This window comes from Lynx canadensis, chromosome A3, assembly GCF_007474595.2.
Source record: "Lynx canadensis isolate LIC74 chromosome A3, mLynCan4.pri.v2, whole genome shotgun sequence".
NCBI classification, from domain to species: Eukaryota; Metazoa; Chordata; class Mammalia; order Carnivora; family Felidae; genus Lynx; species Lynx canadensis.
The window spans coordinates 61,069,870-61,092,891 of NC_044305.1; the positions used below are offsets into that span (position 1 = coordinate 61,069,870).

Sequence of the window (23,022 nt, forward strand, 5' to 3'; positions counted from 1 at the left end):
AGGTGGACTCTTAAGCACGCATTTAAACTGCGTCTCTGTGGTTTCTGCACACCAGGAACCTTTCAGGACTCAGAGTTTTCCCACCAGACACAGCCAGCCACACACCAGGGTGTGAACTCTTAGGCCACAAAAATGGTTGTTGATATGTGAATAAAGCTCTCAGTCCATCCAAACCCATCTGCAGAGTCACAGAGAAGGTTAACAGGCTGGGAGAAGTAAGGTGTGGTCCCTTTGATCTTTTCCTGAATAGCCAGCTTTCAGATGAGTCAACTACTGAGGAATCAATAAATGGGCATCTCCCCAGTATGGATGATGCCTTCTCTCCTTGGTTGCCCCCAAACAGTAATCCTTTATGAGAGGTAGACATCTTCCCTTTTGGTTTAGATAATCATACCTAGTGGTGGGAGTACTGGCAAAGAGTGTTTCCTGGCCAAATCCCCCAAGATTGGGATCTCCTATTTTATTCCTGATTGTAGCGTCTGGCCCACCCATACTTGTTATATTAGCCAGAGGATATTGGATATACAATGCAAACTATTATCAAGTAGGGATCAAAAAGCTCCTGACTACAGGTTCTGTAAAAGGACCATACTACATGCCTCTTTACCAGATGCCAAATTGTAAAGGACAGGGTAGGGCCTTCCGCAGGCTCTAGGTAATGTGAAGATCCTCCCTACAATCCCACATCCCAGAGGAACTGCCAGAGGAGGCACCAGCTCATCCATGCTGCCACTGCTATGGCCTAGATTGAATAATTTCTCTGAAATATACACACCCACCAGGGAATTTTGAAGCCCAGGAGGAAGGTTGCCTAAACTAAGGTCCAACCAGTCTACAAATATGTATTTAGCACCTACCTTATGTGCTTGGCTCATCTTATCACATTGAGAAAGACTTCCTACTCTTTGTGAATGGGCTGGTGGAGTCTCAAGACACAGTCATTCACTCCTTGGAACAAAGGTTGATGAGCTTCTGAAGGACTGCTTGAGGAACACCAGGAAGGGCACCAACTTCAATATAGTCATCAATATCTTGAGGGGAGAGTCACAGCACTTTGACTCTGATAGGGGGGCTTGGTGAGGGCTTCCACTGGCTACTTGGTGCCTGGGAAGAAGGAGCTGGATCAGAATGAGACCACCACACATATCTAGGATGTACAGAAGGGGATCTGGGGATATCAGTGGCATATAGGAAGAAAGCAGTTATGGAGAGGGGTGGTGAGATACCAACTTCTCAGTGGCAGGATGGTTCACTGCTGAGAGGGGTGCATGGGCTGCTCCTTCAGGGGCTAAGATCCTGGGAAACTCTCCTGGTGCCTGTGAGTGAAATTGGTAAAAGGAGTTTGGTACTGATGCCAAGTTCATGATTATCATTTGTCCCACTTGGCTCTGGACTTCTCTGAGTGGTGTTCTCTTCCTCACAAGGCATGAGGGTGGAGGCATTTAGGAGGACCCCTGCCATTTTCTCAGTGTGAGTGTGAGTGATGGTAGTAGCAAAGGTAATGAGAATAATGATTATAGAACAGATAACATTTATTGAGTTCTTACTATGTGCTAGACTCTGTTCCAAGCCCTCTATCCATTTTATGCCCATGACAGCCCTGTGAGGCAGGCATAGTCTTCACTCCAGGTGCCCAGAGGACCTTCTGTAGGGACCACAAACCTGACATCAAGAAGTAAACCAGTTCTGGGTCTTGGAGATCCTTTGCCTTGATGGGAGGGTGCTCAGGGCTCAGACCTGAGAGGGAAGGGAGAATCATAGTGGGGAGGAGCATTTCCTCTCAGATCACCTGCTTAGGTGCTGGGTCCTCAGGTACGATTTGCTGAGATCCAACTCAGGAACCTGTTAAAAATACAGAATGCCAGGCTCCACCCCAGGCCCAGAGAATAAATCTGAATCTCTGGGAGTGGGGCCAGGGGTTCTGCATCTTCAACGGGGCAATTTATAATCATATAAAGTTGCAAACCTCCACTGTATGGTATAACTCCTACCTTGGACTGTTTCTTTGACAAAAAAGGATGGAGTATTGGGAAGACTCACATATAAGGAATATAATTTTGGATTCCTGGCAAGAGGCAATCATATATATTCAAATTTACTCTGGAAGCAGAGAAGCACAAATGGAGCTTTCTGATAATGTGGACAAGATTGCTAGGTTGTACCTCCAAAAACTCCCAGGGAGAGGTTTAAAACCTTGTGACACTCTCCAGCAGATTGGGTGTAATTCCAAATAAAGGCAGAGTTACTTGAAAGTGAAAAAGGCCACCTCAAGGAGCATGAGGCATCCCAGCCTTTGCTTTAAGCAAAGATTTTGCAGTAACACTCTTGCAGGGTTCATAGAAGACCTGCCTGGTGCAGAGTCCTGATTAAATGATACCACCTTGACTGAATGCCCAAGCTTTGATGGAGACTAAGAAGAAACCCCAGATGGCTCTCTACAGATGTCTAGAATAACTCAAACATGAAAACAGGTAATTCATCAAAAAAGTAGACTAGATCACTGCCTAGGGAGCAAAGATGCAAGACATGCTTTGAGAATTGAGCTGTTGGTGGACCTTGATGTTTTTCCCTTGATCTCAATCACAGCAAAACAGCAAATGAGATATTTCTCTTCTGGGCATGAGGTGTAGGTTAAATATATTAACAAAGAGAGGAGATGTGGAAAAGAAGCAGGAGGAAGAGCCTTATTCAGTTAACCTCCCATAGAAGTCCCAGATCTAAAAGTCCCTGACCACAGTCCTCCAAATCCTAGCCCTTGGGAAAGTAAAGGAAAAAGAACTCCCAGTTAGATACAAGTCTTTCTTTGGAGGCTGGGGGTTGGAAATATGATGTGAGCAAGTGTCTGAGGTTGGCCCTGAAGCTGCAGAATATTCCTGGGACAGTGAATGACCCTGTGTAGCCCCTTTAGGAAGACAGTGAGCCTAATGTCCCTGGAAGCCCAGATGAAAGCAGCAGGCCCAGAATTTAGCAGATATGTGCTAAATCAAGAGTTGGATGCTTAACCGACTGAGCCACCCAGGTGCCCCTCCGCATACATTTTAGAATCAGAGTCTTAGTTTCAAACTATCAAAAAGTCTGCTGGAATTATGTGTGGAATTACATTGACTCTATAGACAGATTTGAGAACGGACGTCTTAATAATTTTGATTTTTTCCAATCTATGAACATGGCATATCTACTTATTTTGGTCATCTTTAATTTCTCTAAGGAGTGTTTTGTAGTTTACAATGTAGAAGTTGTAATTTCTTTGGTTAAATTTGTTACCAAGTGCTTGTGGTTTTGACACTAGTTAAAAATTTTTTTTTCAACGTTTATTATTTTTGGGACAGAGAGGAGACAGAGCATGAACGGGGGGAGGGGCAGAGAGAGAGGGAGACACAGAATCAGAAACAGGCTCTAGGCCTCTGAGCCATCAGCCCAGAGCCGACGCGGGGCTCGAACTCACGGACCCGTGAGATCGTGACCTGCTGAAATCGGCACGCTTAACCGACTGAGTCACCCAGGCGCCCCTGACCTACTTTAAATGTCATTTAAAATTTTTCATTTTCATTGTCTGTTGCCAGTATATAGAAATACGATGGAGTCTTGTATATCAAGCTTGTATTCTGTGACTTTGCTAAACTCACATACAAGTTCTAATAGTATGATGAATTATTCTTTAGAATTTTCTATGTAAAATAATTAGGACTTATGCAGATAAGATTTTTAAGACTTATTTTCTGACCTTAATGGCTTTCTTTTTCTTGCCAATTGGCATTGACTAGGAACTACAGTACAATGTTTATAGAAGGTGGTGGAAGTGGGTATCCCTGCCTTGTTCCCAATCATAGGGGAAAAAGCATTCATAGTGCTGTAGTTTTTTTTTTTTTTTTTTTTGGGAGAGAATTTGAGGGATTTAGGGACTGACCAAGGAAAAAGATGTCATCAGAGAAGCGTTTATACACAACAAACTTTATTGGATGCACAAGTGGACAGGTTGAATGAGAGTGTCCCTCACATGAAAACCTCTCAGAGGCATTTGAGAGAGAAAGACTGGAGAGGGGGCTTATGTGCCTAGGTGATGTCACTCAGCATCAAGGCAGGCAGTCCTCTGGGTGAGAGAGCTCCAAAGAGCAGCAGCTGCTTGGAGTCTAGATAACTACAATGCTCAATAGGTAAGAGCTTTGAGTGAGGTTTTGTGGAGTATGCAAAGCATCAATATCTTAAAAAATGCTTGTTTGGACTATTTAAAAATAATTGTGGATGTCTGGGTGGCTTAGTTGGTTGGGCAACTGACTCTTGATTGTCAGCTCAGTCATCATCTCACCATCCTGTGATCATCCTGTGTTGGCCTTGGCACAGAGCATGGGAGCCTGCTTGAGATTCTCTTTCCAGCTCTCTCTGCTCCTCCCCCTGCTTGCGTTCTCTGCTAAAAAATAAATAAAGCTTAATTTGAATTTGTGCCATCAGGATCTTTCATTAACTGGGTTCTCAGCTAGCAGTAAAGAGATAATCCAGCTGAGGGCCATTTTGACCTCATTTACATAACAACACCTTTAATAGTTTGAGGACTTTTTTTCTCTTTCCCATGTTTTCCTGAAAGTTTGTATCATGAATGGATCTTGAGTGTGTTCAAATCATGTTTTTCTGTACCTAGTGAGATAATCCTTTATGTTGCAACAAATTGAATTACACCAACCGAGTTTTGATTATTAAAACAATCTTTCATTCTTGGGATGAATCTGACTTGGTCATGAGGTAGTATCTGTTTTATGTATGGTTGGATTAACTTATAGTATTTATAGGTTGATTAATTTATATAGTATTTTGCTTGTATTGTAACCCTTGTCTTCATGTTAGTGTTCTACTAGGCTCTTAAGAGTTGAGAAGTACTACCTCTTCCTCTATTGTCTGAAAGATTTTGTGTAAATTGATGTTATTTTTTTCTTTCACTCTTTGACAAAATTCATCAGTGAAACCATCCAGGCCTGGAACTTCTTTTGTGGGAAGGGTTTAGATAACCCATTAAATTTCCTTGATAGATAGGTCATTCAGATTTTCTGCTTCATTTTATGTCAGTTTTGTTTAGTTTATTTTCAAGGTCCATTTCTCCTTAGTTTTTTAATTTTTCAGGATAAAATTTGTTCAAATTATTCTTTCATTATGATTTTAATGTCTGTAGGATCTCTAGTGATAATCACTCTGTGTTAATTTCTGTTCTTTCCCTTTTTCTTACTAATTAGAGGTTTATTGATTTTTTTCAAATAACTAACTTTTGATTTGTCATTTACCTGGTAATTTCTTCTTTGTGCTATACTTAGGAATATGTTTAATTTCCAAATATTTTGACATTTTAATATCTCATTACCATTGGTTTTTCACTTAATTTCATTGCAGTTCAACAACATATTCTGTATGATTTAAATTCTTTTAAATTTATTGAGACTTATTTCATGGCAGAGGCATGTGGACTACCTTGGTGAAAGTACCAAGCACAATGGAACAAGAATGTTTCTAGAATTTGGATATAGTCAAGGTTAAGATGATTTATGTATCTTAGTCATCGTGTGGTGTGTGTGTGTGTGTGTGTGTTGGCCTATTTGAGAGCTGAGAGAAAGAATTAAACCCACTACTTAAAAATCTAGAAACCTTGCAACCATATAGACCCATTTACCACTCACCAGTTGCCTTTAATGCTATAGTTGCCATATGTATTGTACCTATATCAGGGAAATTGAGAGGAAAAAACAGTTAAAAAAATATTTCCTAGATATTTACCATTTCAGATGCTGGTCATTCCCTCCTTAAGATCTGATTTTCTATATATATATTATTCTTTTAGCCTAAAAAAATTCCTTTAGCATTTCTTACAGTACAAGTCTTCGGATATAACTTCCCCTGGTTTACTTTTATCGGAAAATGTCTTTATTTTGCTTTTGTTTTTGAAAAATATTTTCCTTTGATATATTCAAATTTGATAGAATTCTGGGTTGAGAAATTTTATTTTCAACACTTTAATGATGTTGTTCCAGCGCCTTTAGATTCTATAGTTTCTGATGAGAGGGTCAGTGATTTCTAATTATTGTTCCTTTTATATAATTTGTCATTTTTTTTTCTGGAGGCTTTCAAGATTTTCTCTTTTTAGTTTGTTTTTCAACACTGTAACTATGATTTTATTATTATTTATTTTATCTGGGGTTCACTGGAACTTCTTGAATCTATAAATTTATGTCTTTCAAGAAATTTGGGATATTTTTCAGCCAATGCTTCTCCCAATATTTTTTTTCCATTCTCTCTCTCCTCTCATTTTAAAATACCAGTTACAAAGTATATTCAATTTTGGGGTATGGCCCCACAATTCCCTGAAATTCTGTTCATTAAAAAATTCTGTTATCTCTTTTTAGAGTTAGATAATTTCTATTGATCTATCTCAGATCTACTGACTCTTCTTGTTGATACCCCATTCGTTTTTTTTTTTTAAACCTAAGATATAACTTTTAGTTCTAGAATTTCCTTTTTTTTTTTTTTTATCATTTCTTTGCTGGGATTTCCTGTCTTTTCATTTGTTATAAGCGGCTTTGCTTACCTGAATGGACATAGTTGTAACAGCTACTTTAAAATTCCTTGTCTGATAATCCAACATCTGTGTCATATCAGTTTATTGCCTTTCTCTTGAAACTGGATCACATTTTCATGGTTATATGTTGAATAACTTAAAAGTTGTATCCCTTGTATCCCAGAGTTCATGAATATTAGATTGCAGACATTCTGGACTCTGTAACATCACTCAGAACCCTTGATATTTTTATTTAAACAGATTTTAGCTTTCTTGAGCTTAAATGGAAATCTCTGCCTCTTGGATGGCAGATCAAATTTCTGTGCAATTTTAAGCCTTGGATGGTGATCTTGTAACGTGCCTGTGCATATGTGGTTAAGGAGTCAGTGAGAGACTTGGGCAAAGTTTATATACACAAAATTTGTGGCTCCCTGTTTCTGGCTTTCTCCTTGTTTGGATGCTCTCTGCACTTTCCAGAACTTATCTCCAAACTTGGTTTTCTGGTTTTTCAACCCAGAAAGACTATGTGTTTTCATTTAGAGAGTAAGCCTCCACATGTGGCACTGACCATTTCCTGCCCCAGCCTGCTCTCCAGCTAAAATACGTAATACTAGGAAATTCGCCACATCAGAATCTGCTTGTCTTAAGTCACTCTCCAGAGTTTCTGGGTAGTTATTACTTGTATTTTGTCCAGAGTTTATAGTTATCTGTCAGAGGGTACTGTGTTAACAGTTTACTCAAACATATTGCAGTGGAATTCCTCTCAACCTTTAATTTGGAAGATAGTTCATTGAATATATAATTGTTACAAGTTTTTTCTTTCTGCACTTTACCATTCCTATATCTTCTAGTCTCCATTGTTTTAGGTTGAGAAGTCATTTCATGTTGTGTCATTGTTCCCCTGAGTGTAACATATTGTCCTTCTCTGGTTGCTTTCAAGGTTTTTTTCATTATCATCATTTTTGGCAGTTTGACTATGATGTGCCTTGGAATAGTTTTATTTGTATTTATCATGTTTTAGGATTACTTAGGCTTGTTAGATCTACTAATGTTTTCCACAACATTTTGGAAGTCTCCAATTTTTAAAATTTTTTCCTCTACTTCTTCTTCTAGGACTCCAATTTTATGTATTTTGAAACACTTCAAATCATTCGACAGGTCTCTAAGGTTTTGTTTTGCTTTTTTCCAATCCTTTCTGCTTTTCTTTGGATTGGGTAATTTTTATTAACCTATATTCAAGTTCAAAGATTCCCCACTCTGCTGTTCACAGTCCATTTAGTATATGTTTTGTTGTACTTTTCAGCTCTAGAATTTTCCTTTTGCATTTTTAATACCTTCATTTTTCTATTGAGATTTTCTATTAATTTCTTCATATTTACTATATTTTCCTTTAATTCTTTAAATGTATTTATAATAGCTGCTTTAAAGTCGACTAAATACAACATCTGGACTCAATAAAATTTCTAATGATGGTCTTTGATCCATCAAATGGAACACATTTCCTGTTTCTTTGTATGTCTACTCAGTTTTTTTTGGTTAAAAACTGGATACTTTAGGGAATATATTCTTGTTATGCTGGATTCTATTGTGTTCTTCAAGGCTTTAAATTAAAAAAAAAAATTTGGCTTGCTTGCTTTTTTTTTTTCTATTCTAATAAATTATCATGCCTGTACTCAAACTGCAAACTGTTCTTTCCTGTAGTATGAAACAGTTCAAATCTCGATTCTGTTCTATGGATTCTCACTGCTTGGCCTTTTACCCTGCTACTTCAGTGTTTCCCCTATGGCCAATAAGTTAGTGGTCAGCCAAAGATTTGGGCAGATTTGGAGCACACTCTTTCAGCAATTTAGTTGCTTAAATTTTCAACTGCTCTGCCAGCCTGAGGCTCTTTCCCCTGACACTTTAATCCCCTAAGAGTAGATTACTGCTGCCTAAACTGTATGTGGTTTGGAAATGTATTTCAGTTCAAAAGTAACAAATACACAGACTTTGCTCCACATAGCTCTATCTCGTAAAAGTATATTCCTCTCTACTTTCCATTAAAAAAAAAAAAAGCAAAACAAAACAGGGTTTCCTGGGTCTGCCCTTACACATGCATAATTTAGTGATCAGCCAGGAATTAAAACAGAGGTTTTGCTCAAGATTTCATGGCTCATTCTTACTGTGCTTTCTTGATGCCAGGATTTCTTCTTTAAAATTTCCACTTCAGCTTTGAACTCATCTCTGGCACCTTGAAGCCAGTCAGGCTACATTTTTCTGTTGTCTTGGCCATGAAAGTTGGGGAGTGTCCTTAGGCTAGAGTGTCACAACCTCACAGTTCTTAACTTTTCCATTCATAGTCTTTGGAGAATAACTCCTCATTATTCTGCCTGCTTTTGAACATTTTATTGTACCTTTAATACTTTATTTTTAGAAAATTTTATCCAGTTCTTAAAATTGTTATTTGTGAAATGATTGCATTACCACTTCACATTGTCATATTACCAGAAGTTCTCTAAATGTAGTTTTAATCTCTGTTTTTCTTATCATTAGTGAAGTTATACATCTTTTCACATTTTAAGGTCTATTCTTTAATCTTTGTGAATAGTTCATATCTTTTGCCTATTTTTTATGCCAGGTTTTTTGGTCATTTCTTTTACCTGAATTTTTAAAAGTTCTCTATATTTTAGTACATCAGCTCTTTGTGTGGTATACTGTACAAATAATGTCTCCCAGTGTATCATTTGTCTTTTGGACTTTGCTTACGATCCTCTTGGTAATGCATGTTTGAAAATCAACTTTTATGTAGCTGAGCAATCTTTTATTGCATCTGGATTTGAATCATAGTCAAAAAACCTTTCTCTGCACCCATGTTATAGAGGAATTCAATCATGTTTTCTTCTAATACTTGAATGTTTTCATTTTTTACATTTAGGACTTGGATCTATTTGGAGTTTATTCTTATATGTAGTATGAAACATGGATCTATTTTATTATTTTCCAATGGCCACTAGCCATCTCAGCATCATTTACTAAAAAGTTCCAGTGATTTGAGATGCTATCGTCAGAATACACTAAATTTCCACATATATTGTCTGTTTTTGGATTCTACTCTATTCCATTAGTCCTGCTTTTCTTGTGCTAGCACACACAGGCATAACGATGTTACAGTGTTTTATGTATTAGCATGAGTCCTTCTCCTTGTGGTTTTTCTTCTTTAGTATTTTCTAGCCTCTCTCACATGTTTATTTTTCATATGAAGTTTACTGTCAACTTTTAAACCCATGAAATATTTGCAGTTATTTTATTGGATTGTGTTACTTTAATAAATGAACTCACAGAAAACTAACATCTTGATGACATTAAGCCATCCATTCTAAAACCAACAGAGGTTACATCTACTTTTGTGTCTTTCAGGAATGTTTAAAGTTTTTCTCATTGTTTTGGCACATTTATTGTTAAGTTTATTTTAGGTATGGCTGATCCTCATTATTTACGGATTCTATTTGTGAATTTACCTACTCACGTAAATTTACTTGTAATTCTAAAATCAATAGTCAATACATTTTGTAGAAATACATATGCTCAGAGTGGCAAAAATGAGTCACCTGACTGCCTTGTTTCAGCTCTACTGCTCTAAAAAGTGTCCTCTCAATAGTAAATTTAGTGTCACATTTTCCACATTTTTGTGTTGTTAGTGATCTCGCTGTTTAAAACTGTCCCCAAGTGTAATGTTGAAGTACTATCTAGTATTCCTAAGTGCAAGAAGAAAATATGTATTATACAATCTTCATTCAGGCATGAGTAATAGTGCTGTTGGCTGTGAGTTCTATGTTTATAGATATATATTAAGTAAGGATCTTTAAACAGAGAGACAAAAGAAGGTTATATATTGTATAAGTGAAAATTATGTGATCAGAGGCTTGCAGGAACTTAACCTTATATTTCTCTATGGGCAACGATTCAGTATTTGCTAAATTCAGTGTTACAGATGACTTTACAGAACATAAACACCACATATAATGAGAATCAGCTATATTCTTATAAATATTTTTTTACATTTATTTATTTTTGAGAGAGTGAGAGCAAGGAGGGGCAGAGAGAGAAGGAGACATGGAATCTGAAGCAGGCTCCAGGCTCCAAGCAAGCATTCAGCACAGAGCCCGATGTGGGGCTCAAACCCTACGAATCATGAGATCATGACCTGAGCTGAAGTCGGGACACTTAACTGACTGAGCCACCCAGGCGCCCCAAGAATCAGCTATATTTTATTTTATTTCTTGCAACTGTATATGAGATTTTTCCTCTATCAATATATCTCTAACTGATCATTGTGCATACAAAGGCTACTGATTCCTGTATGTCAAATTTCTATTCTGCACCTCACTAACTCTTACATTATTTAAATCATTGTTATCATTGATTCTCTCTGGTTTTTCAGGTATGCTCTTTTATCATGTGCAAATATAATTTTACTTCTTTTCAATTCTATTCCCTTAATTAATTTCTCTTGTCTAAATGTGTTGGCTACAACATTTCCCTCCTTTTATGACTGTTTCTCACCTATGTGGAACTACTCTGAATTGGTAGTAGGCTAACTCATTGATCCATAGACTCCTGGAGTTGAAAGGAACTCAGAGGTAATGTCTGTCACTTGATGCATGGATCTGTTTTTACCATCACTTAAGTGGTCATCCAGTCCCTTGAACAATCCGTTCCATTCTTCTAGTAAGAGCAGATCTCTTTCAGAGAGTCAAACTGTACCCTTCCATATAGTTCTTGTATTGCTGTCAATCACTCCATCCTGGCCCCCACCCCTACTTATGATCCAAGCCAATTATATAGGGTGGCCATAAAATCTGGATACATAACTGTTATTATTTTTTGACAGACTGAACCCCATTTATTACTTCTGGCTGGCATATGCAAAAAGCATAGATTTATTCAGTGAAAATCAAATACACAATCACCCCGAGGCAATGAATACAGATGTATGTGCATTGTATGGGGATGAAATGCATTAGTGTACTATTGAAATTACTACATACAGCCAACTATCTTTAAAAGAGATTTAAATATAAAATATAAAATCTTTTATATATACCAACATAGTAACCGTTTCTGGTAGTCTTCAACATCTGTGCAATTTCTGAGTTAGTTTCAACTTATTATGGGTCTTATTTCCTTGTTTCTTTGTATGCCTGGTAATTTTTGATTGAATGCCAGACCTGTAAATTTTACTTTATGGGTGGTCTTTTTTTAATCCCTACAAATATTTTGAGCTTTGTGTTGAGACATAGGTTATTTGGAAACAATTTTATTCCTCTAGGGTTTGCTTTTAAGCCTTATTATATGGGACCAGAGAAGTGTTTAGTCTAAGGCCAATTTTGTTCCACTATTGAAGCAAACATTTTCTGAGTACTCTATCTGATGCTCCTTGAATAAAGATATGTTTTCTACACTGACTGGATGAAACAGGAGGTATTCCCAGCCTTATGTGAGCTGTAAGGATTGTTCCCTCTGACCTTTCTGGAAAGTTCTTTCTCCAACCTTAAGTAGTTTCCTCACAGCCATGCACTAGTAAGTACAGAGTTGGAAGACTCAAAGGAGCTTATGTACATATATCCAGAGTTGTTTCTGTGAGTAGCTGTCTCTTCTCCAGCCCTCTATCCTGTAGACTCCAACTGCCTTGGTCTTTTCAGAATCCTAGTTTCATTCAAAGAAGGTACCGGGCTCTGCCTGGGTTCCTGATCCTTTGGTTGTAGCCTGGAAACTGACTCCAGGAAATAAGCAGCACACTCATGGGGCTTACCTCACTTGTTTCTCAGAGATCCTGTACTTCATTGCCTATGTCCAATGTTTTGGAAACTGTGGTTACATACATTTTATCTGGTTGTTTTAATTGTTTCAGGCAGGGGCTAGGGAATGAAATCAGGTTCCTGCTATTCCACACTGGCTGGAAGTAGAAATACACTGTCTTTATTACAATTTCCCCCAGCACACTGAATTGGACCTATCTATAAAGTAAACACACTGTATATATCACTTAATGTCATTGAGAATATCATGCATTGTAATGTAATATGCAACAAAGTTTTCTTATGTATATTGTCTTATAGTTCATTCCTTGTACATGCCTTTAAACCAGACAACAGCGATTGGTCCAAAAATAGAGTAGAGATGCAGAAAGGTAAGATAGAGAAGGTAAGTACCTTCCAATGCTGATAGTATCTCTCTGGACCTGGCATACTGTCAGCACTCAATTGCTTGTTGAATAATTGAATGAATGCATACAGCCTAAGATGAATGCTTGCATGTATGAAGGCATGAATGAATATGACTTGATGATGGTTTCTTTCCTACCCCACTAGTTCTCCACTGGTCAAACCAAAACTGGATGATTATTCCAGAGCCTATGAGAAACCTCTGAGTTCTGTGGGGAGTCATACTGCTTCTCCACACACTGTCCTGTCTTGTTCTGGATCATTTCCTCATCCTCAATTCCTTCCTCACTATATTACTACTTTACCCTGATGCTGAGCTGATGTTCCTTTTCTTTCATATTTTTGGAAGGAGATTCCTTCTTTAATTTCTTTGCCATGACCGTGGTGACACCCTAGCTTTCAGGAATATGAACACAATTTTTAATTAGGTTGCAAATTAAAAAAAATTTTTTTTAACATTATTCATTTTTGAAAGACAGAGAGAGACAGAGTGCGAATGGGGAAGGGGCAGAGAGAGAGGGAGACACAGAATCGCAGCAGGCTCCAGGCTCCAAGCTGTCAGCATGGAGCCTGATGCGGGCTCAAACTCACAGACTGCAAGATCATGACCCGAGCCGAAGTCAGCCACCCAACCGACTGAGCCACCCAGGCGCCCTGATTGCAAATTTTTAGAGTATTAGTGGTGATACTCTAAAATCCATCTTTCCTAGCATCCAATATTTGTTTTATTAATAATCTGTACCCTGGGGTGCCTGGTGACTCAGCTGATTGAGCAACTGACTTAGGCTAAGGTCATGGTCTTGCAGATCATGAGTTCGAGCCCCACATCGGGCTCTGTGCTGATATCTCAGAGCCTGGAGCCCGCTTCAGATTCTGTGTCTCCCTCTCTCTTTGCCCCTCCCCTGCTCACACTCTCTCTTTCAAAATAAATAAACATTAAAAAAATAATCATCTGTACCCTATTATTATGGGACTATTACTGACTAGAAAAAGAATTTGGGAGAGCTATTTCATTTTTGAAATTAGTGAAGCTAATTTCACTAAGGAATTAATGAAAAGAAGTGAATACTTTCATGTCATTGCTAAAATGTGTTCAAAGAAAACAGTAATAAACAAACAATACAATAGTTTTGAAATGTTTCCAATGTAAGAGTTTTTATTGTGGTTCCGCACTCAACTAGAGGTACCTACAACAGACTACAGACAAAAACAATTAGAGAGGGCTCAATAAAAATTGCCAGAAATTAATAATTTTGTTTTGCAGATCTCAGACACATTACTAGATCTTAATTTCAGTCTTAAACATTAAGTGATAAAATCCCTAATTAAATGAGATAATTAATTTAAAACAAGACTACAGGCTTGGATTATAAGTACATTGCCTTCCAAAAAAAATAGCTGAAAATCCTATGATAGTAATCTGTCAGGGTTAAACTTCTGGGCATGATGAATTTACCAAAAGACTGAGTATAATGTGGTGAGGACAGAGAAAATAATACGATAAGAATGGTTTAGGAAAAGCCAGAAAACAGCACAAACAGACGGGAGATCTAGGTGGGAGATAACAGGGAAGTGTACCTGTTTTACAAACAGGGTAGGAATGGGTAGGATGAAAGGCAGTCTTACCTCAGCAGAGAGGCTAGTTCCACAGTGTTGACTGCTGAGGTCTAGGCAGCCCTGGAGGAATGCTGGCTCTCTTAACATAGTTGCCCCTAGACTGCTTTAAGGTTTCTCAGCAGTGGTCCTCAGCCCTTTGCTGCTGTGGGTGGCTCTAGGAGGAAAGGCAGGGCTGCTTGAGGTGGAGTATGGCAGCGATGGTGTGGCTGGCTGACTCCCAGATCCTGGGCCGAGGACCTTCTCTGGGGAAGTGGATGTCAGCATTATTTAAGGGTGTTAGAGTTTTTGCCACTCTGGACCTAAACTGGCCTGGAAACTGGGGAGTGACCTCACGTGCACTATTCTTGAGAGAGGTTTCAGGGTGTTCCGGAAATAGGCGATGTCGTCCCCCGCCTACCTTGGGCTTGGGGTGTTTCTTGGGGTAGGACTCTTGGGACCTGATGCCATAGAGTCATCAGATTCTGAGGACACCGTTTCCTGGAGAGGCAACCTCTTGGAAGGTTTCTTTTTCTTCTTTCTAGGGTTCTCCGGTCTTAGCTCTTGTAAATCCCCAGTGTCAGTTTCTTTGAGTGGCCATATTAAGAAAGTAGAATTCTTTGTCTTCACATCCTCCCTAGAGAGAGAGAGAGAGAGAGAGAGAGAGAGAATGCAGGATTACCCTGGTCTTGTTGGCTGCTGTGTCTACAGAAATGTCCAAGCCGCCAGCCCTGCAGTGTTTCTCAGCTCTTGGTCCCTTGGCCTTCTTCCCATGGAATGGAGTTGCAGAGGTCCTGTGGCCCTGATAGTTTGGGCTGCATTTTATTCCATGCAGTTCATTTCCACAGGTCTTTGTGGGAGCCTCACGTGGCATGAAGAATCTAATGTCATTTGGACCTTGTCCTGACCAAGTCAGTGAATGAAGCAACAATTCCTGCCCAAGAAGTCCCTTGGCATGCCTCAGAATTGACCTCTGTCCACCCCAGGATTATAAGCTTGGCCACATCATAGTTCAGTTTATTCCTGACATACTGAACTGGAGCTTATACAGTAGAAACATTCTTCTACACCCTTAGTTTTCCCTAATTACTGTATGGTGTACCATCAGAAAAATGTCTCCCAAATTCCAAAACAATATGCTTTTTAATTTAACTGACATTGGATTTGACTATGAAGTCATAAAGCTAGTCTTACCATTTAGAAAATATAGTGCACGTGATCAACTAATATTTGAAAAGGGAACCAAGAATACTCAATAGGGAAAGACAGTATTTTCAATAAATGGTGTTGAGAAAACTGGAAATCCACATGCTCCTATCCTATAACACTCACAAAAATGAACCTGAAATGGAAATAATAAGAACGCAAACCATAAAACTCCTAGAAGATAACATAGGGGAAAAACTCTTTTACACTGGTTCTGGCAGTGATTTTTTTTAGATATAACACCAAAAATACAAGCAACAAAAGCAAAAATAAGTGGCACTACATCAAACTGAAAAACGTCTACACAGCAAAAGAACCAAACAATCAAACAAAGAGGCAACCTAAGAAATGAGAGACACTATTTGCAAACCATACACTGGATAATGGATTAATGTCCAAAATATATAAGGAACTCATACAACCTAATATTGAAAAGACTAATAATCCTGCACAATAAATTCTTACTAATTACTAAAAAAAAAATCAAACAAATAATCCAATCAAATAATGGGCAGAAGACTTGAACAGTTTTTCCACAAAAGACATACAAATAGCCAAAAGGTACATGAAAATGTGCTCAGTATCACTAATCACAAGAGAAATCAAAATCAAAACTACAATGAGATATTACCTCACACCTGTTAGGATGGCTATTATCAAAAAGACAAGAGATAACACATGTTGCTGAGGCTGTAGAGAAAAGTGAGCCCTTCTATGCAGTTAATGGGAGTGTAAACTAGTACAGTCACTATGGAAAACAGTATGGAAGCTCCTCAAAAAATTAAAAATGGAACTACAATATGATCTATCAATCCCACTTCTGGGTATATATCCAAAGGCAACTAAATCACTGCCTCAAAGAAATATCTGTAGTCCCATGTTCCACTGCAGCATTATATACAATAGCCAAAATATGGAAATAACATAAGTGTCCATTGGTGGATGAATGGATCAAGAAAATGTTATATGTATTATATATATATATTTCATATACAATGGAATATCATTTAGCTATTAAAAAAAGAAGGAAACGCTGCCATTTGTGACAAGGATAGACTTTGAGGGTGTTATATTAAGTGAAATAAGTCAGAGAAAGACAAATACTGTGTGATCTCACTTATACGTGACATAGAAACAGAGTAAAATGGTGGCTGGCTGCCAGGGACTGGGGGGGGTGAGGGTAGAAGAAATGGGAAGAACATGAAAAATATTTTTTTATCTTATAAAAAAATAAAAGAAAATATATTGGTCAGTTTATTTATCCAGCAATGTTGTATTTCAAAGAAGGTATCTTGGGAACATCATGACTTCATTCCAGCCATGCCCTCATGGCACACCATCTGGGGAACTTGCCTTTTTCAGGGCCTTCAGGGTAAGTTAAAAACACCAGTTCCCTGGTGTTAAACCTTATTTTGTTCCCATAAGCAGTATCTACCACCTTGATCACCCAGCTTTCACTCTGAATAACTTTTGATCACTGCTACTTCAGATCCTCTTGGAAATTACCAAGGAAAAATTAGAGTGGGAAAATATTTTTATTTATTTCTAAAAAGAAAATTACGTCAATCAAGTCCCTCTTCAAAACATCAAGATTCACTACATGTGATACTTTTCAAGGATTGGCTCAAAGACTCAGGAGGTAATTCCCAAGAGAGATTTAAAAATGGCCTTTATACCTATTAGGATAGCTGTTGCCAAGAAAAGAAAAACAAAGCCAAAAATAACAGATGTTGGCAAGGATATGGAGAACCTAGAACCTTGTACACTGTTGGTGGGAATATAAAAATGGTAAAGCTGCCATATAAATTGTATGTCAATTTCTCAAAATATTAAAAATAGAATTACCATATGATCCAGCAACTCCACTTCTGTGTATGTATGGACAAGAAGGAAAGCAGGGACTCAAACACCCATGTTCACTGCAGCATTACTCACAATAGCCAAAAGGTGGAGACAACCCAAGTGTCCACCAACAGATGAATGGATAAACAAACTGTGGTATATAATACAATAAAATCTTATTTAGTCTTAAAAAGGGAGGAGATTCTGACACAGACTATAACATGGATGAACCTTGAATACATTATGCTAAATGAAATGTCAGTCACAAAGGAATGGGGAATTAGTGGTCAATGGGTACAGAGTTGCGGTTTGGGATGATGGAAAAATTTGGGGACTGGCTGACCATGATGGCTGCACAGCAATGGGAATGTACTTAATGTCACTGAACTGTATGCTTAAAAATGGTTAAAATGATACATTTTATGATATGTGTGTTTACCACAATAAAAAAAAAATGGCCCAAGCAACAGCAGTAAAATGGGAGAAAGCCTTCTCAGGAGGCCACAAACAAAATTATCTTGAAATATGAGGCCAGCACCTATGTAGATGTGTAAGTTCTGTGAGCTGGGTTCTCAGACTCATCTTGAAATCACATGACAAGGCTGCGACACCACCCCTCCTCTGTGAAATTTAAAATCTTACCTACATTACCATCAACTATTCCTCACATTGCTGCTTCCCTCTCGAATGGACAAAATTGATACGTTCTATTTACTCTTTTGAAATGGTCTCTAAAATTTTCCCATGTACATCTCCCAAGTATCAGGATCGGTTGCAGTCCAGTCCACCTCCTAAAACCTCTCAGAAAGAAGAGCAACAAGGAAGGAGAGAGAGAAAGTAGAGAATAGAGGCACCCCAGAGAAAGGTGGATGGAAGAGAGGCTGACCCTACCTCCGGAAGGATACCAGGACGATGATCATGCAAAGAACCATGTAAGAAGGGCAGGAAAGCACGACAAGCAACACATGTCCTAGTCTTCAGTGGGAGACTGGTCATATAGTCACACCACACACCTAGATAAGTTAAATTCCAGGGAGGCAGTAACAAAACAAACATGTCCCCATCATGCCAAAAGCAGTAATATATTGTTAAGTGGGGAAAAAGTCACAAACAACGTATGTGACTAGAAACCTTTCCATCAATGGTAACTGTTGCCTCAGGGAAAGAATTCCAGTAAGATTGTCACTTCTTCCACATTAAAAAATTTTTATAACTGTCATAAATGGTAAAGGGGAAACACAAATTTTTATTTTAAGGAAAAATAATCAACACAGCAGAGAGAATACTCTAGAAGGATACGTGCCAAAATACAAATGGTGATTACTTTTGAAATGTGGAACTATTTTTATATTCTTTTTGCTTTTTTTCATATTCTTTTTGCTTTTAATTTCTAATTAAAATTATATTAACAATGCATACTTGGAATAAGATAAAAATATGCAAGCTGTCATGATCAGAATAAAAGCAGACCAGAATTTTGATCAAGGAAAGCCTTCATGTCATGTAAGCAGCTACCCATTTTACTGATGTCAACTAAGTTCAAAATATTCCACAGGAAATGTCCCTTTGCAGGAGGGGGGGCAGGGTAGGTGTGAATCTGATATGAGAGTTCTTATCTGCCCCCCCCTCCCCAACCCTCCCATGCCCTCCACTCTGATTGGCTCAAACCCACTCTGAGGAAGGGGGAAGGTGGCCATGCTCCAGACTGCTAGCCAGTGGACATTATGCATCAGCATGCCTGGAAAGGCGCTGCTAAATGGCTTTCTTTTGCCTCATCTCCTACCAAAACCAAGAAAAATTCAGTGTCCTATTAATTACTTTAGGCTCTAGGTTTGATTAAATAATGTGACAAACAGGTAAAAATTACGTATGTGTGTGTCAGGGGGTGGGGGTAAGGTGAGGGAAGCCAGGCATGGTGACTTCCACTGGCTCTTCAGAAGCAGTGGTTCCACTTTGGGGAGGAAAGTGCTGAGCACCCACTCCACACCCTCTTTGGGTCAAAACCCACCTCATTCGCCTAATGCCAGCTTGCCAGTTTGCCCTATCTCACTGGTTTCCTGAGGCCTCGTTTCTATTCTGCTCTAAGTGTCTGTCACAAAGCCAATCTTAGAATGGGAGGACCTATGGGGTAGGCACCGAATAGATGTCTGGTGAGGACCATGAAACCCCTGAATTTTAACAATGGAAGGAGCAGAAAATGGAGAGACTGATAAGGCTGCTGCCATCCCAATTGTTACCACTGGCCCTCAGGGTTAGAAATCGCTATGATTCTCTATGCTCTCTTATATTAGGGCACCGCAGAATGCTTTCTGAAAATAGGCAATGGCATTTGTCCCTCCAGATAATATGGGACACTCACAGGCAGGGTTTGTTCTTGAACTGCTTTTTTATTAAGGGCTTTGCTCCAGCCTAGGAAATGGGGGTCCTAATCTGACCAGAAGAGACAAGGGAGCTAATGACATACTGAGGCTTAATGATTTTAGATGCACAGCTCCTTCTAAGGGAAAAATAGTCAGCAGTGATGAGGCAAGATTATAGGAAGTGATTCATCTCATGTAATGTCAGAGCCAGCACTGAATCTTGAGGCTTCAATTGAAGACTTAGTATCACTGCTGTCAGGAAGACAATGTGAGGCCACACTACATAGAGGAAAGGGAGGAATGTTAACCAGCACAGAATTATTATTTCCTTTGGGACACATTCTTAAATGGTTTGATGGAAAATGATTAAACTGTTCAAAGAAAGACAATGAGCACTAATACTCAGGAATCAGGAGCTGACCACAGACCTGGACAGCACACATCTGAACTCTAGGAGAGTGGTCTCCCCTCCCATAGACTTGTACACAGCCATGTACCCAAGACCACACAACTACAATCACACATCAAGAAAAGAACAGTCCTTGTCTTCAGGATCTCGCTGCCCAGCAATTTCCTTCGGATGTCCAGTGATTTTTTCGAAATAGAGAAAATGATTAGTTCTCTCTGGTTTTCCTGATCACATTAAAATTTTTTTTGTTTATTTTTGAGAGAGAGAGAGAGACAGAAAGACAGAGTGTGAGCAGGGGAGGGGAGAGAGAGAGGGATACAGAAGCCTAAGCAGGGTCCAGGCCGGGGCTCGAACTCACAAACCATGAGATCATGACCCAAGCTGAAGTCAGACACTTAACCAACTGAGCCACCCAGGTGCCCTTTCCTGTTCACATTTAGAATGTTGCTAATTTTTTCAAGAAATCCAATTCCCTCAAAGTGAATCTCCTTAAGGAGGAACCTCAGAGGTAATGTGCCCAAACTCTGCTCTGTCGAGAATGGAGAGTGGATCCCAGCTATGCCTGGGAGGCATATTCAGCCAGTTACATGACACCAGGTATGCGATCCAGCTCAAGCCTGCTGGGGCACCTTGCCTGGAGGAACACACAGTCCCCAGCCTGTACTCAACCACCTCACAGCGGGAAGTTGAATAAGGCTTGGTAGAGTCACTTCCTTTCACTGGAGAAAACCAGAAGCCAGAGCACCAAACCCACCAGGCATGCTTCCCCTGTAGCACCCGAGGCTGCGGCCTTCTGACAGGAACAGGATCCTGGGAAAGAAGTCCTGCCTGACAAGGAGGGAGGACACCAAGAAAGGGGAAATTCCTCCTGGTCTGCTTGCATCTTGGAATTAGGAGAAATTACATGTGTATTCTCTAAATGGCGAAAGTTATAGCCAGGTTACGGACGATTTTAACCCAGAACAGACATCTCTATGCCATGAAATGTGGAAAAAACCTCAGGGATATTACTGAAGGTGGGTAAAGCAAGAGCAATCATTTCCCTCCAACAGACACACTCTCAGAAGGCACAGCTCTCTCTCAGCTGTGCTGTCAGAAAATGCATTCAACCATATAGCAAAGAAAAGAGAAAAACCAAACCAGTGCGAGCCACCCGTGATTTCACATTGCAAATATGGAGATACTAAACACTCTCTTCTTTAAGAACTAGTTGTTTGGAATTTAGCAATATGGGGAACATATTGGATGAAGGAGGACAAAAGTCCTCAAGAGTCATTTTGGTGTCAAATTTTGAGCTGAAACTTAAACTCTGCATCAGTTTTGGCCATATTCAATCAGTTTTGAACCCTTCACCCTCCAAATACTTCCCTCTTTCACTGTCTGTCACCCTCAGTTAGGAACCAGAAGAGGGGCCTGGGGGAAATACTCTGTCACCCACAACTGGAGGTCTCAAAAAAGAAGAAAAAGAGGAGGCACAGAAGATGGAGAGCTGAATGTCTGGCATCCTGGGGCCATGTACCCCTTGTCTGACCAACCCCAAATGGACGGTTAGGGTGGATTCAATATTTTAAAGTTAAATTTAGTCAAGTGCTGTTCTGTTGGAGTTGCAAGCTATAGCACATTTCTTTAATCAGCCCATGAAGAAAGCACTGGGATTTTTTTTTTAATGGTCTCATTTCGTATAATGATGTGAAGGCTTACTAAAGATAAATTGAAGGGAGGCAGTACGCTATAGAGTAAGTGAGGATGTGCTCCTGATGAGAAAGGACCTGCCAGAAGGAAATCCCAGACGAGACAAAATAAGACCTGCACCTTCAGTCTGTGTGCTCACACCTGCTGGCCCTGATTGTACAAACAGAGAGAGATTAAACTCTGAACCTAGTGTGTTGGACATGACCTCTGCTTAAGAAAGTTAAATGTAGTCTCTTGCTAGTGGGGAGGCAGAGAAAAAAAAAAAACAGTGGAAGTTACCATGGGGAGACTAGAGAGTCAATGAATGCTTCTGCTGTGTAAAGAAAGCCCTAGAAATCTGGGTAGGTAATTAGCAGCTAAGAGCTTTAAATAAGGCCTGGAGCAGGACTAAGATAGAGAACAATTAAAGGCTTTTCTCAACATAGAAAGAATTGAATTTTAATTCTAAAATAGGATTGATAATGTTGAATTTAGTGAAAATGGTCAATACCTAGACATATCTTTTCATATTCCTTTAAAATGTACTGTAATTTGGATATGATTTTGAGATTAATAAAACATGTGTTATAATTATAAATGAAACATTATACTCACCTGGAGGAGAATGAAAGATTGTAGTGTATATTTTCAATAATAATACCTAGGGAAAGATGCTCTATGAAACCATGCACCTCTCAAGGAACAATGCTGGGCATCCACTAATATTTGTTCACTGGGTCATTCTTCATTGGGCATATCCTATGAGCTGGACCTTGGCAACTATGATCTAGAAGTGGATAGAACCTGACATCTGCTTTCAAGGACTCATGCATAATGGGAGTGAGAAATTAAGAAAGTACATGGCCAACACAAGGGAAAATTTCTGTAATGAAACCGCTACATGATGCAGTGAGATCACCTCACTGCATAGAAGGGCTAGAGTCTTGGATCATGACATAGTGATGGTGATGCTTGAGTTCAGTGTTAGAGTGCCCTAGTGGCCAAGGACAAAGAATAACATTCCAGGGGGAGGGAATGCTTAGCTTATGCAAAGCACAGATCCCTGAAAAAGCATGGTGTGGGGGGAAAGCTACAAGTAATTTCGCATGGTTAGTGTGCAGGGGGCTTGTGAGAAGTTGGTTGTGGGGTGGCTAGGGAGAAGTGAGGCTAGGGAGGCAGGCCTGAATCAGATCCACAAGAGGC

At 39.2% G+C, this 23,022-nt stretch overlaps 1 protein-coding gene across 3 annotated transcripts in view; it reads right to left on the bottom strand.

The window, feature by feature from the left end:
- Window positions 1–13,872: 13,872 nt before the first annotated feature.
- VWA3B (von Willebrand factor A domain containing 3B) overlaps window positions 13,873–23,022 on the bottom strand; it is a 209,618-nt gene continuing 200,468 nt past the window's right edge. For 2 of the 3 annotated variants that reach the window (XM_032592628.1, XM_032592627.1), the window contains 2 exons: window positions 14,753–14,968; window positions 13,873–14,509 (listed from right to left, as the gene is read on the bottom strand). In XM_032592628.1, coding sequence (XP_032448519.1) covers window positions 14,461–14,509; window positions 14,753–14,968 — 265 coding nt within the window. In that variant the 3' untranslated portion in view covers window positions 13,873–14,460. The remainder of the gene's footprint in view (window positions 14,510–14,752; window positions 14,969–23,022) is intronic. The other variant, XR_004343390.1, reaches the window with a different exon arrangement.